The sequence below is a fragment of the Osmerus mordax genome, chromosome 17, assembly GCF_038355195.1.
Source record: "Osmerus mordax isolate fOsmMor3 chromosome 17, fOsmMor3.pri, whole genome shotgun sequence".
In the NCBI taxonomy this organism is placed as follows: domain Eukaryota; kingdom Metazoa; phylum Chordata; class Actinopteri; order Osmeriformes; family Osmeridae; genus Osmerus; species Osmerus mordax.
Window position 1 is genome coordinate 2,925,009 of NC_090066.1, and position 14,795 is coordinate 2,939,803.

The 14,795-nt window shown below is 45.1% G+C and overlaps 2 protein-coding genes across 2 annotated transcripts; both read left to right on the forward strand.

The window, feature by feature from the left end:
• Positions 1-5,163: 5,163 nt before the first annotated feature.
• LOC136960278 (small integral membrane protein 30-like) lies at positions 5,164-5,973 on the forward strand. The gene has a single exon (XM_067254709.1). It carries the CDS (start codon positions 5,164-5,166, stop codon positions 5,404-5,406), a length of 243 nt encoding a protein of 80 aa, XP_067110810.1. The 3' UTR covers positions 5,407-5,973.
• Positions 5,974-8,377: 2,404 nt separating this feature from the next.
• On the forward strand, positions 8,378-9,574 carry gpr85 (G protein-coupled receptor 85). Its single transcript, XM_067254704.1, has one exon. It carries the CDS (start codon positions 8,441-8,443, stop codon positions 9,572-9,574), a length of 1,134 nt encoding a protein of 377 aa, XP_067110805.1. The 5' UTR covers positions 8,378-8,440.
• The last annotated feature ends 5,221 nt before the right edge of the window (positions 9,575-14,795 follow it).

Consider the following 14,795-nt stretch of genomic DNA (forward strand, 5'->3'; position numbering starts at 1 on the left):
GCCCGAGACACACACACACACACAAACAAACACACAGAGTACGCACAAACATATGCACGCATGCCAGCAAATACACAAGCACACACACATGATTGCAGACGAACACAAGAACATTAGCCATTTTGTACATGCAAACATGCAATCTCCACCTCTGTCATAACATGGATATGATACATTAAGCGATGGCGTGTGTTCAGCGTGTGTGTGTGTGTGTTTGTGAGCCGGCAGACTAGCCTGTTTAAATAGGTCACTCACAAGCCTGTTTACTGAGACGCTGGACATGATGCATGATGAGAATGTCTTCCAGGAGGGAATCTCATTGGAGTCTCATTGAGTCAGAACGATGACTGAGGCCCAGTTACCACGGAGACGACAGGACCCACCTGGGCTGAACTGCAGCAGAACTAAGTGACCTTATACAACAAACGACAGGATTCCTTAGTGTTGGTCGAACTGTAAAAAGCTTTAGTTCCTCAACCCAAATGGAGTCAAATATCTCCTCTAAACCTTGTTCTACAAGTGTGTTTGTTTCTTGTTTTGCATATTCAGAAGTGTTACTGCTGATGTTCCCTGACGCCTCTCGGCTGAGGACCTCGGTTGAGGGCGCCCGGCATGTGCCTGTTTGATAATAGTCTTATCACAACCAGTGAACTTTAAATGGGCGGCAGGAACGGTGAGGGAACCGCAGCGAGAGAGACAACTTAAACTGGATCACCATGGCAACAGAAATACCAGAGAGACATTGGCCTTTCCCTAGCCTTTAACGGACCCGTTTAAACAGAGAACATCTGAAACTCCCGTTATTGTTTGTGCGATTACAGCGTTTGCCACACTGTTTGCTCAGGTTATTGAGATGTTCCTAAAGATGATGGTCACTGTGAGCCTGATCTTGATAACAAAAGATACATTGTTTTGAAAACGGTGGAGGAGGACTAAATAGAGTATGTCTATACTTTGAGCACAAAGCACCACATCAATTTTCAAGAGAAATTCAATCATACAAAGATAATGAAAATAGTTCCAGACTTCAGACAGTAGGATAGGCTAACATGCTGAATGAACGCAGCTACAACAGATAAAGAAAGAGGGGCGTGTTCCATAGACCTTTACTTTGAGTCGGATAGGCCTACCTGTTATTTGGTTTGCGATAAAAGGTGAGGGAGGGAAGGGGTTGGGCAGTTAGAGGGAAAATAAAGAGAGAGGGAAAGAGGAAGAGAGATTTAAAAAAAAATATCGACGGTACGAGAGGAGAGAGTGTATCTCTAACAAGCAGCAGCGAAGGCTCATGTAAAAGCCTGTAGGGAGTCAGGTGGCTGAGCGGTGAGGGAGTCGGGCTAGTAATCCGAAGGTTGCCAGTTCGATTCCCGGTCATGCCAACTGACGTTGAGTCCTTGGGCAAGGCACTTCACCCTACTTGCCTCGGGGGGATGTCCCTGTACTTACTGTAAGTCGCTCTGGATAAGAGCGTCTGCTAAATGACTAAATGACTAAATGTAAAAGCAATCTCTTTTCACATTCCTTTTTATTTCCATGAACAACTGTTCCAAGAATCAGATAAATACGCGGAGAGTGTAGGAATAACAGGGATTCTTCTGATTCAGAGTGACTCTGACGCTGTGGAAGACCCAGCTGAGGCGAACAGCCATGCCTACTGTCCCAACCACTCCTGAATCATTCCCATGGAGACAGTCAGATGTTAATTACAAACACGGCTACGCTCACCATCACGCGCAACCCTGGCCTTTAAAACTCTGACAGGCAGCGTGATGAGAGATCATTCCCATCCCACTCACTCTCCGCCAGACAACAGACAAACGGGACTGAGTCACACAGATCTGAAAGGCACAATTAAGCAAGATGCCACATTAGTACAGTATGATCGACATGGGATCTGATCCTCATGTCAACCACAAGATGCACCGCTGCACAACCCGACGAGATCCCAGCACAAGTCCACAGTTGTCTAACTAGGAGAGAACACCAGAGACATAACATGGGTGATTACACCAGAGAATAATCAAATAAAAATGATCTCATCAGTAGAACTAGCAGTGTTTTGTTTCACCTGAATGCATCAATAGGGGTGCTATGGCCCCTCTAGAGAAACTAAGTTCTGACTGTTGTCATTTGGGTTTCGTTCAATCTCTGGGGAGCCAGTGTCGTTTATCTTTGTTAGATGGTGAGCCAATACAGACCAAGACCCAAGGAGAAAGAGGAGGACGAAGTGGTCTGGGCTGCAAACCGCTGATCGTAAATCGCCCCCACAATCTGACACCCCACCCACTGTAGCCACCACCGCCGCCACCGCCAACGGCAGAAACGGCGCGGGCCGCCACGAGAGAGAGAGAACGCAAACATGGGCCCGTAGTTTTGGGTGAAATGATTTGATAACGTAATCAAACTACGCCAGGATGAATTGATTAGCCTTTGAGTGTTATCCAACTGTGACTGTGGGCTGCTCGGGGTGATTGTGTAGCACCCTCCGAGGGCCGTCACCAGACACAGTGTGAATAGATAATTACCCCCATGTGTCGGAGATACTCACTTATCTAGGATGGATTTCACTGCATCCCACGTCCCTGCTTGATTCACTGGGTCTCTCATTAACACACACACACACACAAAGACACACAGACACACACATAGACACGCCACCACCCGGAGCCAAGCTGCTATGCTACTCATGATCAGCTGCACTCCTCTCTCTCCATCAAGGCAGGCGTCGATGATTCAAGCCTGTTAAGTATTTAACACGTTAAAAAAAATCCACACGATAATTCATTTGTCATGTCGTGATGCTAGGATCCATTATGGAACATCAAGCCCCTCTACAAAAGCAGCAATCACTTTTAAGGGTCTCTTTCTCATTATTTCTAAGAAACCAATTTCAGTGTATAATTAATCTTTGGGAAATATGTTTTTGTGCTAGTTAGTGAAGGTGGATGATTTTTTGCCTGAGATTTTAGAAGGTAATTTGGCCTTTGTTTTCCCAAGAGAAAGCAGTTTCTCTTTTCTGGAAGGGCTGAGAATAACATTGAGTTTATCTACTTATTCTTGACAAGATCCGTAACAAATGTTAGAATGCGTCCAAAAATTATGGGTCCATATCGTACCTGCATACACACAAACACATGCACACAACTACACACACAGCAACCCTCTCTCTCTCAAACACAACAGCCACAGTTTTCCCACCTGCCACTCGGACCTCAAGCCCACCAGGCAGCTCATCATCTGGGCTAGACAAGGTTCCACAGAGAACCCACAGCTTTCAACACACACACACACACACCCACACACGCACACACCCACACACACAGGCAGTCATTCCACTCCTCATCGGGGGTGGTAATTGATCAGGTCCAGGATGAGGGCATATAGAAATGAGGGTGTTTGTCTAAAGGGTCGGGACAGTTCCATTACTCTGCTTGGGCAGCACACACTGCATCCTAATGCACTGCTCCACACCGGGCCTACAGACCTATAAGGGCTATTAATCCTGGGCCTGCATAAGACTGGGGTGGTATACCTAGAAGATGAGGGTGTATGGGAGAGGAGGGCGGGAGGGAGATAGAGAATAGATAGGCAGGCCTGTGTGTGTGTGCGGAGGCTAGCTTGGGTCAGATACTAGCACGGCAGTCATACAAGGTCAATATTTTAGTTGGGCTACCGTGTCCTAATTAAATTACACGGTAGCCTACCCTGCACTGTATGGCACACTAACAAAGATGTGCCAACCCCATACCCTCCAAACACACACACAATTACTCTCTCTCTCTCTCTCTCTCTCTCTCTCTCTCTCTCTCTCTCTCTCTCTCTCTCTCTCTCTCTCTCTCTCTCTCTCTCTCTCTCTCTCTCTCTCTCTCTCTCTCTCTCTCTCTCTCTCTCTCTCTCTCTCTCTCTCTCTCTCTCTCTCTCTCTCTCTCTCACACACACACACACACACCTATACTCTCTCTCTCACACACACACACACACACAATTACTCTTTCTCTCTCTCTCTCTCTCTCTCTCTCTCTCTAACTCTCTCTCTCTCACACACACACACACACACCTAAAATTACTCTCTCTCACACAAACACAGTCATATTTCAAAGACTTGGCTGCCTGATAAGAAGACTTGTCCAGTGTGTCAGGCAGTGAAATGGCTGAACTGCAGTGACATACCTTACAGTGCTTGGTTCCCACAGAGACCAGGGCGTGGAGGAATGGTTAACAACCCACAGGCTGGCCTGTGTCTGTATACTGTACCTGTTGTTAGTTTGATCCACCCTCCGGTCTAGTGTCAAAAAATATTATAATTCAGTCTGACATTCAATCTCATATTCAGTCTGACATTGTCAATGATAACAATTATATACAAGCTGTGTGCAAGAACATCATGTAGACTACAGATTGATGGATTTTTCCCACGGTTGTGGTTTAGTAACTCTCCATTCTGCAGTGAAACACTGATATATTAATAAATAAATTGTTGTGGTCTGCAAACATCTATTATACACTGTATTAAAACCCTGTGTCTTGTACATATGCAGTAAATTATCATGTAAATGTGCAGTCAGTTCGCAAATGACTTCACCGTTTAATGTTTAAAGGGAGTCAGGTGCCTGAGCGGTGAGGGAATCGGGCTAGTAATCCGAAGGTTGCCAGTTCGATTCCCGGTCATGCCAACTGACGTTGTGTCCTTGGGCCTCGGGGGAATGTCCCTGTATTTACTGTAAGTCGCTCTGGATAAGAGCGTCTGCTAAATGACTAAATGTAAATGTAATGTTTCCGTGGACGCCGGTCATTTATATTCAATCTACCAGTGTCTCTACGGTCACATTTGTAGCCTAAAGAGGAATCAATCTGCTTCATGTAGGCTACTCTTCTGACTGTGCTAATGCCGTGTCAGGGGTACAGTTGTAGCCCAAATCCAGGCTACAATTAAACGTAGGGGCAAAAGCTGTAATTAATTAAGACTTTATTTACTTAGCACATTTCATACAAGAATTGTAGCTCAAGGTGATTTACATATTACAACATGTGAACATATAACGATTGAATAAACTGCCCAAATCATTGGGTGTTGTAATTAATCGTGGTATCACAGAGTTCAAATTGGAGGAATTTTCAAGTAACGTTACCATTGGCCAAGACAATCAGGAAATGAACTAATGTCATATGACCACGACGCACGCGCCACTCTGCCACCGAGTGAACAGAACAGGAGTTAACATGGCATTTGTGGGCGATGATCGGACCGGTACTTTAATTCTGTACTTTCTGTTTCTTTCTTTCATTCCCGTAGCCGAGGCGTTTGACGGAGGAGATGCTGTTGCGTTGCTTTTGGGAGTGACTATATCGATTGTGGGGTTCTGCGCGTGCATCGGATGGTACGCACGCAGGAGAAACGGACAGTTCTGATAAACAAACCCTCACGAGGGCTTGGTGGCATCCTGCTTAGCCCGCATTTGGAACCATGTCTTTGCAGCCATCCTTCACGATTTTGGATTCATCATTTCGTATCGAATAACTGCTGACAGAGTGACAACATGACTGACAAGAAACGTGCCTTATCGGATAACGTAAGATACGTTGACTATGGTCTCCCACTGTGGCGTCGAACACAACCAGGAAGTTTGGAAAAAGGAACTATGCACGTACACCGAACACACTGAACCGCTCTACGGAACCAAGCGAAAAAACCCTGTCACATACAGTATGGGCTTACGCGATCGTGAGCTTAAAAAATGTAGGCCTATTATCCCACCTAATTGTAGCACTTACATGACCATAGCAAACGTGTGTCACTGAATGAATATCTTCATATCTTCTAAATGTGTGTTAACTTGTCTAACTGAATGTTTGGTGATATAGCCTATTACTGCAGAAGCACAATGGAACTGAAATATTCTGTTTTCCATCCTTCAGGCCTAATTAGGCCTAACATATAGGCGAATGCTTTCTATGAATAATAAATTATAGCTTTGATGTTCATTAGATGTGTACTGAGTTGTCTACGTTCTTACATAAGCTTTATATAAGACAATGTCACTTGCACAAAAGCATGGCTGGAATAATGAGTTTGCTCTCTTACCGCGGATGGTGATGTTGATCTACAGGTGTCTTGACCATCATCACTTGCAAGAAGGGGTGGGATCTTGAGAATTCTTTCCTTTGTCGTAAAATAATCAACCCTACCTCTAAGCATGATACATCTGCCATCAATGTCACAAACAACTTTAGCCCCCACATGGCCATGACGATTGTATGGTAGCCTATTAGTCCCTGACTCATTGAGCAAAAGTCAAACGTAGGCCTACTACATTTGAATATGGCTCCGTTTGAAGTGATGAGGCTTCCTTTTGGCCAGGTGCATTACTCAGCCAGCACACTTTAATATTATATTGCACATAATACAAGATGCATTCTGCACCCATGTTCAGCAGTCATGGATTCGTATTGCACGTGTAATAGTTGTCCTCGTCATAAACGTGTCAAAAGGAAGTGCTTTTCAATCATGCAATGTCAGGGCACACCCAGATGTTAACTTGACCTCAGCCAGACCGTCAACTAAAGAAGTGGTCAGATCAGTTTTATTAGTGGATGGTGTAGAAACATAAGTCACATATGTGGATTCAAATAAACCCATAGTGTGGTGGAGGTAGGACCTACCTCCACTACACTATGTTTTTTGTGAATAATCCAAAGGTATGAAAAACTACCTTCGGGGCTGACTAAAAACGTTGGCTTTCTTCCCGTCCTTATGACTGATGTGGGGGACTAGGGACGAGTGTGGCTGCCCCCGTAGAGCAGATGTTGCCGTGAAAGCCGCTGCTGCAACAAGAGACGAGACGCGTCTTGGATCACAAATAGGATTCACTGCGCATGCTCCGTCAGACGCTCCATTTACTGTATATTCACAGTGGAAAAAGGGCAGGCAACAAACCAAGGTTTTTTACGGCAAAGTGACTTCTACCATGTAAATAACCTCCAGGGAAACAAAACGGATTATCAACAGGTATGATTTTTGATTGTTATATCTGCCGTACTTTCGACTGTATCGGCCTCTCATTGCGTGGCTTTAATTCTAGGCAGTTCATACAGGGTACTTGGAGATTGCTCAGTCTAATGGATGTGCGGATTCGCTACACTGTAGCCTATGTTCCATCCAACAGTCTAGTCTAAAATGCAACGGGGATTATTCTATCGTACAATGCCATCGACAGCATTCCACCCTTGAAGAAAGAAAACGCGCGTAAAAAATATAAAACCGAACAATGCTGTTAAAAGGCATATAGTCACAAATCGCAGAATTTCTCAAATTCTATGCGACATTATTGTGTTTCTAATGTAAAATGTGAATTATTGGATCATGAAATAGCCTACCTTTGAGTCTTAATCAAATATCGCTTTGTCATATAATCCTTTATTTGATAGGCTATGTTAAAATTAAGACTTACAGTAGCCTATATTTCTTAGTTTACAGTCAAGAAACAATGTAGGCTATGCTGAATAACAGCAAAACGGCGGCTGATGTGAAGATTGACATTGTGGACGTGGTCATGATCTAATATAGATACTAAAACTAGCATATCTCTAAACCAAAATTGATCCTGTAGTGTAGATTAACAGACCAGCCCAATAAACGCCCTAATATGAGTAGACCTTAGTTTATTAACGTCCGCCGCTTAATTCCAGGCATCCAGGATTATCAGACTAAAACATGGATGCTTTATTCGGTTTTCATTCTCCGATGGTTTTCAAAAATGCATGGAGTCGGGACGAGTTTATTTGAGGCATTCCCCCAGATGGAATAGATACAGCCCTTGTGCTGGGTCTTATGGGTGTGATCAACAGCTTTCCCACTGCATTTCTGCAAATGTTCACAGCGAGACAAACCAATCTAACCGTACAATCCAACTCATTTGTTTATCCCGTTCTTCCAGACAGGCAAATGTGCGTCGTCTGTTAATATCTTTTACCATTGCTTTGTCTTTAACTGACGATTTTGAAAGGCAACCGATATATGAAAATATATTACTGTAGCCAGGCTATATGCTGGAGTCTGATCGAACACTCTCTCTCCTCAGATTAAATACTTAAACTAGCACACAGCTCAGTACTGCCTGTCTGCATAGCATTAGGAATGCTATTTAACGGAAAACGGCAGATAAATTACATAGTCTGTGGAAATGATGACATACCCGACTAAATCTTGAGAGAGCGAGATAGAGCCATGCAGTGAAAAGAGCTTTTCTGTCTGAGTGAATCCTGACTACTGGATGGTATTTTTCAGGGATTTTTCTAGGTGTGATGAGACAAAGGAACAAAGGATGCCTTAGAAGAGAGACTGCCTACAAGCCTGGAATCTGCTTCAAAGCACACCAAATGGATCTATCGCCTCCCCTCCAGGCCTCCAGATCATGATACTTGGCTGAAGCTATCATCATCTTTAATGATCCCTCCTCCATCTATGGCGAACTATAGCCATGCAGGGGACCACAACATCTTGCAGAATGTCTCTCCTCTTGCCACTTTCCTCAAACTGACCTCCTTGGGTTTCATCATCGGCGTTGGAGTGGTCGGCAATCTTCTGATCTCCATCCTACTGGTCAAAGACAAGAGCCTGCACCGAGCGCCCTACTACTTCTTGCTGGACCTGTGCGCCTCCGACATCCTGCGTTCCGCCATCTGCTTCCCCTTCGTGTTCACCTCCGTCAAGAATGGTTCCGCCTGGACGTACGGAACCCTAACCTGCAAAGTGATCGCCTTCCTGGGGGTCCTGTCCTGCTTTCACACGGCCTTCATGTTGTTCTGCGTCAGCGTGACCCGCTACCTGGCCATCGCCCACCATCGCTTCTACACCAAGAGGCTGACCTTCTGGACGTGCTTGGCCGTCATCTGCATGGTGTGGACGCTGTCAGTGGCCATGGCCTTTCCCCCAGTACTGGATGTAGGGACGTACTCCTTCATCAGAGAGGAAGACCAGTGCACCTTCCAGCACCGCTCCTTCAGAGCCAACGACTCCCTGGGCTTCATGCTGCTGCTCGCCCTCATCCTGCTGGCCACGCAGCTGGTCTACCTCAAGCTCATCTTTTTCGTCCACGACCGCCGGAAGATGAAGCCGGTCCAGTTCGTGCCGGCGGTCAGCCAGAACTGGACCTTCCACGGGCCGGGGGCCAGCGGCCAGGCGGCGGCTAACTGGCTGGCGGGCTTCGGGAGAGGCCCCACCCCGCCCACCCTTCTGGGCATCAGGCAGAACAGCAACGCGGCGGGCCGCAGGCGACTCCTGGTGCTGGACGAGTTCAAGACGGAGAAGAGGATCAGCCGGATGTTTTACATCATGACCTTCTTCTTCCTGGCACTGTGGGGGCCCTATCTGGTGGCCTGCTATTGGAGAGTGTTCGCCAGGGGCCCAGCTGTGCCGGGGGGTTACCTGACCGCGGCCGTTTGGATGAGCTTCGCCCAGGCGGGGGTCAACCCCTTCATCTGCATCTTCTCCAACAGGGAGCTGCGTCGTTGCTTTAGCACCACGCTGCTCTACTGCAGGAAATCCAGGTTACCAAGGGAACCCTACTGCGTTATATGAAGGCTGTGATACTTGGCTTTTTTTTTTTTCACGCGGCTCTCTCTCTGTCTCTCTTTTTTACCCTGATTGATCTTGATCGGGTTGGGTCCCATTGTACAGCTTTCTCTCTCTTTCCCCTCGATCTCTCTCTTTCTCTCTGTCTCCTCATCCTCCTGTTTATCCTCTTTCCCCCTCTCTTCTGAGGCAGGAGTTGGACTGTCAGTCACAGGCCTGGGTGTGAAGGAACATCAAAGGTGGAGGCTGAAGGGATTGGGATTCGCAGGAAGTCGAGCATCCCTCCTGTGTTTATGTTCTAGTAAACAACTCACTGAGGAAGGCCATGTTGATGCAGAGAAGCAAAAAAATCTACAGAAGAGAATCGTCAACAAACCGCAGAGAAAGGACTGACCCCCTTGCTTTGGATATTTTGAAGATAATTCTGTGAGGTATAAAATACAAAATAAAAAAAAAGATGAAAAATTAAAAAAACTAAAAACAAAGAAATGATTACCTCTCAAGGAATCACTGGAATTGTTTTACATTTCAAGAGTTGCACTAAAAAGAAGATGTAAAGAAGGCTTTTTTTGATCAACAGTTGCATTACAAGGACAACTTTTTGTTTTCTCTTTCCAAAAAGAAACAATGAATGCTTTAATTTGCAACAGACTTCACAATCGCTGTAAGTAAAGCAAAACATGTCAGGTGGCTTAACTGTTGGAATATACCATCACAAGAGGATAAAATGGTTTTAATGTAAGTGATATCTTTTCTCATTTTGGGGCGGGGCTTATCGATGGGGAACAACAATGTGTGGTTTTTGAAGTTGCAACTTAAAACTAGAAATGATTTCTTGTAGTTTTACGATCCATATGTCCCTAGTGTCTGACATTGTTATTTTCCTATCACTTTTTACAAAGAAAAAAAAAACAAAGAAATAATGTTTGGATAAAAAAAAGAAAAAGAAACATTGCTTTTTGAGAACAACCTTGTGCTTAAAAAAAGACAGTGAAGTTCTAATTAAATGTGTCATGTCCATGTACCTAAACGGACATATTGTTAGAGTAATGCTGAGGTCATCCCAGGGGTTCCTGCCTTAAAGGTTCTGATAGTGTCATGTCTTTCGTATGTTTGTTTTTCATATGCTCTTGACAAGTCCTTCATACACACAGGAAGGCTTCCCAAATCTGGGCGGAGTGCACGTTCAGTTTTAAAAGCTGGTTCACTTTCATGAACATCACAGGCCATACACAATGATCTGCAATGGTTTTCTACACCCTACAGAGTGCTCAGAGCACAGGGAGTTTGTGTGTGTGTGTGTGTGTGTGTGTGTAGGCGCGTCTGTGTGAGTGTGCATGTGTGCATGCCTGTGTGCGAGGATGAGTGTGCGAGTGTATTAGTGTGCGTGTGTGTGTATGAGTGTGCGTGGTCATCAGTGTGTGCCTGTGTGTGTGTGTGTGAGTGTGCGTATGAATACTTCTGTGTGAATCAGACAACTGTCACTTCAAGACCAGAGCCTTAGTATGAAATCTTGCACAATTTGTAAAAAATGTTAAAAGGCACTGAGTTGTTACTACGTTCCCAACATTTGCTCTCTACTGATTGTTTTCAATGACTTACTTTTCTCTTGTGGCCATTTTAATATTTATTCTGTATTCTTTTTTGTATATTATAGATAGATTGTGTGTAAGTATGTGAGTCTTTCATTTTGAAGTCCCGGATGTCAGTACAGTTTAAGTTAGGATTGCATTTGCTGAAAGTTTACTGTGTAATCTGTTGCTTACATTTTTGAAAATAAAATTTTACATTTTGCAAACCTGTTTTTATTTTTCACCTCACTGACAATATATGCTATTGCATGAAATGACTCTAACAAGACAATTCATATCTGATTCCAAACCAGACATTTCACCATTACACTATTACAGTTAATGTACCTTAGCTCCACTTTATTGTGTTTCAATAATGTTAGTTCATATTGAGTGGTGAGTGGGAGTTTCGAATTTACATCAAGAGCGTCCAGATGAAATGATACAAAACTACAATTTTCCACGCCGAATGATGGATTGTTTTCTCTTGTGTGTTGAGCAAATTCCTTTATTCTTTGAAACATTGTTTTGCTTTTGTGGAACATGTATTTTAGTGCTCCATATCCTTCTATTTTTCTCTGTAATAATTCAATTAAGATATGACCTATGGTCAAATTGTCTGCAAACACAGAATAATGTAACATTGTAAACAAGATTCATACTTAATCGGTGCAACTAACCTGAAAATGTTATCTTAAGTGCCCTTGCTTTGCAGTGTTTGCAATTACTGCTGTGTTATTTGTTACGTCATTAACAAACCCTTGATGTGTTCAGACTCTCATGCAAAATACATGATTAATTCTTAAACTCTGTAAGCTCAAAGTTACTATAGTATTCATCAGGTACTCACAGAGGTGTTCCGTCATCATTGAGGGCTTGTGACTGAACCACCTGCAATACACCACGTCCAAGCTTCATGCCAGAGTTAATACTGTGGCTCTACATCTGCGACCATGTGATCGTCTTCAGGAATGCAATACAACAGTCTTGTAGGCCAGGTGGGATTAAGAAAATGAATGCCTTGATTATCAACTAAATAACCAATTGTCTGCCAGGTGTCACAACAATGCCTTCAGTCACAATATGTTTTGATTGATGTTTTGTTTTGCAAGGGAATCATTCCTTCTTTATGTAAGAAACCAAAATAATTACCAGCTCTACCCTTATGTAACTTGAGAATGGGCTTCCCATGGGTTGCCTCTGTGCAATTGTGTGTGCTTGTAACTCTGACACTTCTCATTAGGTTGACTGGAGGCATATTGGTAAAAATGCCATTATCTTATAAACTGTCTCTGGATGTGACTGACCTCCCAGTCCCCTTATCCCTCACCCCGTGTAAACTCTAACCCAACTGTCTGTACCCTTACACACACACCCCCTACCTGCCCCTCCCTTCCTGTACAACCCTCTATTTATTTTACAGCCTCATCTGACTATGCTTGCAACTCTGTTTGATCTGCACCGGTGTCTGGTTGTAATGGTTGTAATTGCTCTCAATACTTTCTCTCACTAGAGACATTTACTTCCTTCAAGATATGTTCTCAAATAGATTCCGAGCTCCTGTTGCCAAATGGGATGTCATTCTGGGTCTGTGATGCTCCTGCCATGCTGATGATGTGTTGCGATTGCTGGGGGGAGAAATGCTTTCATTTCCTACCTTTTCACAATCGTTTCCTAACCTCGTTGGTAATTCTGTACTTTTCACATCTGATTTGAGACCTTGGCATGGCTTTTACTTTCCGTTTCCCATCAAAATGACTCCGATCCAGCGTTCCTCCATGTGTATTTTATTGGTGCTGAATGCATGCCGAATGATGTTTCTAATGACTTACCAATGGGATGTGAAAGCCCAGTCTCAGCCTGGTCCTCCTGTGCTGCTGGGGATGGGGCTGAGACAGTTGGAGCCATCTGCTTACACACACACGTCCGCTTTCTGAGGGAAGAAATAACTCATCTGTGCTGGGCCATCTGCACGGTGGAGCGTTTTTATTTGTAAATAATGCATGTCTGTTCTTTTTAATTAAAGCACAGTAAGGATCTTTTCAGAGGAGCACTCCAACATAGAGGAAAATATGGGAGAAAAGAGGAAAGAGAGAGAGAGAGAAGAGAGAATATGGTGGCGGAGAGAGGAGAGGGGTGGAGAGAGGAGGACGGGTAGCAGAGAGAGGAGAGGGGTGGAGAGAGGAGGACGGGTAGCAGAGAGAGGAGAGGGGTGGAGAGAGGAGGACGGGTAGCAGAGAGAGGAGAGGGGTGGAGAGAGGAGCACGGGTAGCAGAGAGAGGAGAGGGGTGGAGAGAGGAGGACGGGTAGCAGAGAGAGGAGAGGGGTGGAGAGAGGAGCACGGGTAGCAGAGAGAGGACAGGGGTGGAGAGAGGAAGACGGGTAGCAGAGAGAGGAGAGGGGTGGAGAGAGGAGGACGGGTAGCAGAGAGAGGAGAGGGGTGGAGAGAGGAGGACGGGTAGCAGAGAGAGGAGAGGGGTGGAGAGAGGAGCACGGGTAGCAGAGAGAGGAGAGGGGTGGAGAGAGGAGGACGGGTAGCAGAGAGAGGAGAGGGGTGGAGAGAGGAGCACGGGTAGCAGAGAGAGGACAGGGGTGGAGAGAGGAGGACGGGTAGCAGAGAGAGGAGAGGGGTGGAGAGAGGAGGACGGGTAGCAGAGAGAGGAGAGGAGAGCTCCGTGTAGCTGACTGCTCATAAGCCTTTCTCTTCATCAACCCCTAAGCCCCAGCCCCTGTGCACCTGTTGCGATCTGAGTAGATTGGATTAGGGAAAGCAATATGGCTGTAATTCCATCCAACCAATCAGAGGGCCTCATGCAGCTTGAACCACATTGCTAACACTTATCAGATTTACTCAGATGCCTACAAGTCTATGAAATGATAACGAGTGGTCAGTGAGGTTTTTCACTGTCCTGGTGTGGTAGTTAATACATCACCAACAGAACGTGATTGCAGACCTTTTTATACAGGATCTCAAATCGATGTACTACCATTTTGGTTGTGGCAGAGTAAAATGTTTTAAGTAATACAGGGGAGTATGAAAAAGCAGGCCAACCAGCGGGGGATTGGTCAGCATGGCCCACAAAACAGGGAGGGGGGAGGGGGAGTTGAGAAGGGGAGGGGGGAGGGGGCCAGTGAGTAACAGCGGTCTAGAGCAGTCCTGGACCACTCCATTAAAGTCCTGTTAGCAACATGCTGCTCAGCCAGATAGAGGCCACAAGGTCTTAGATTCCATCAGCCGCCTTTGTAAAATATGGCATCCATGGCCAATAGCTATCGACATGCCTGAGGTTGGACTGGCTGGTTCTGCGGAGGGGGAGCTGAGAGTTGCTTGTTCCTGTCTGGCTCACCAAAGGACCCTTTGTCATATTGACTGAACATAAGAATGTTCTAATTAATACCGTTAAATGAATGATAATGTGGAGACATTTTTATTGGACCACAGTGGGAGGTAAAATGGGCTCTCTCTATGTCTCTCTCTCTCTCTCTCTCTCTCTCTCTCTCTCTCTCTCTCTCTCTCTCTCTCTCTCTCGCGCTTCTACATCTCTATGTGTGTGTGTGTGTGTGTCGGACATTGAGAGAAGTTTTCATGCTGCGTCATTGTAAATTGTGTCCTCCGCGCTATGTCAACTCATGAAGTAGATTTTCTCACGGGGCAC

Excerpts from the sequence above, each read along its gene's own strand:
- LOC136960278 (XM_067254709.1), top strand. The coding sequence starts at position 5,164 with ATGACCACGACGCACGCGCCACTCTGCCACCGAGTGAACAGAACAGGA.
- gpr85 (XM_067254704.1), top strand. The coding sequence starts at position 8,441 with ATGATCCCTCCTCCATCTATGGCGAACTATAGCCATGCAGGGGACCAC.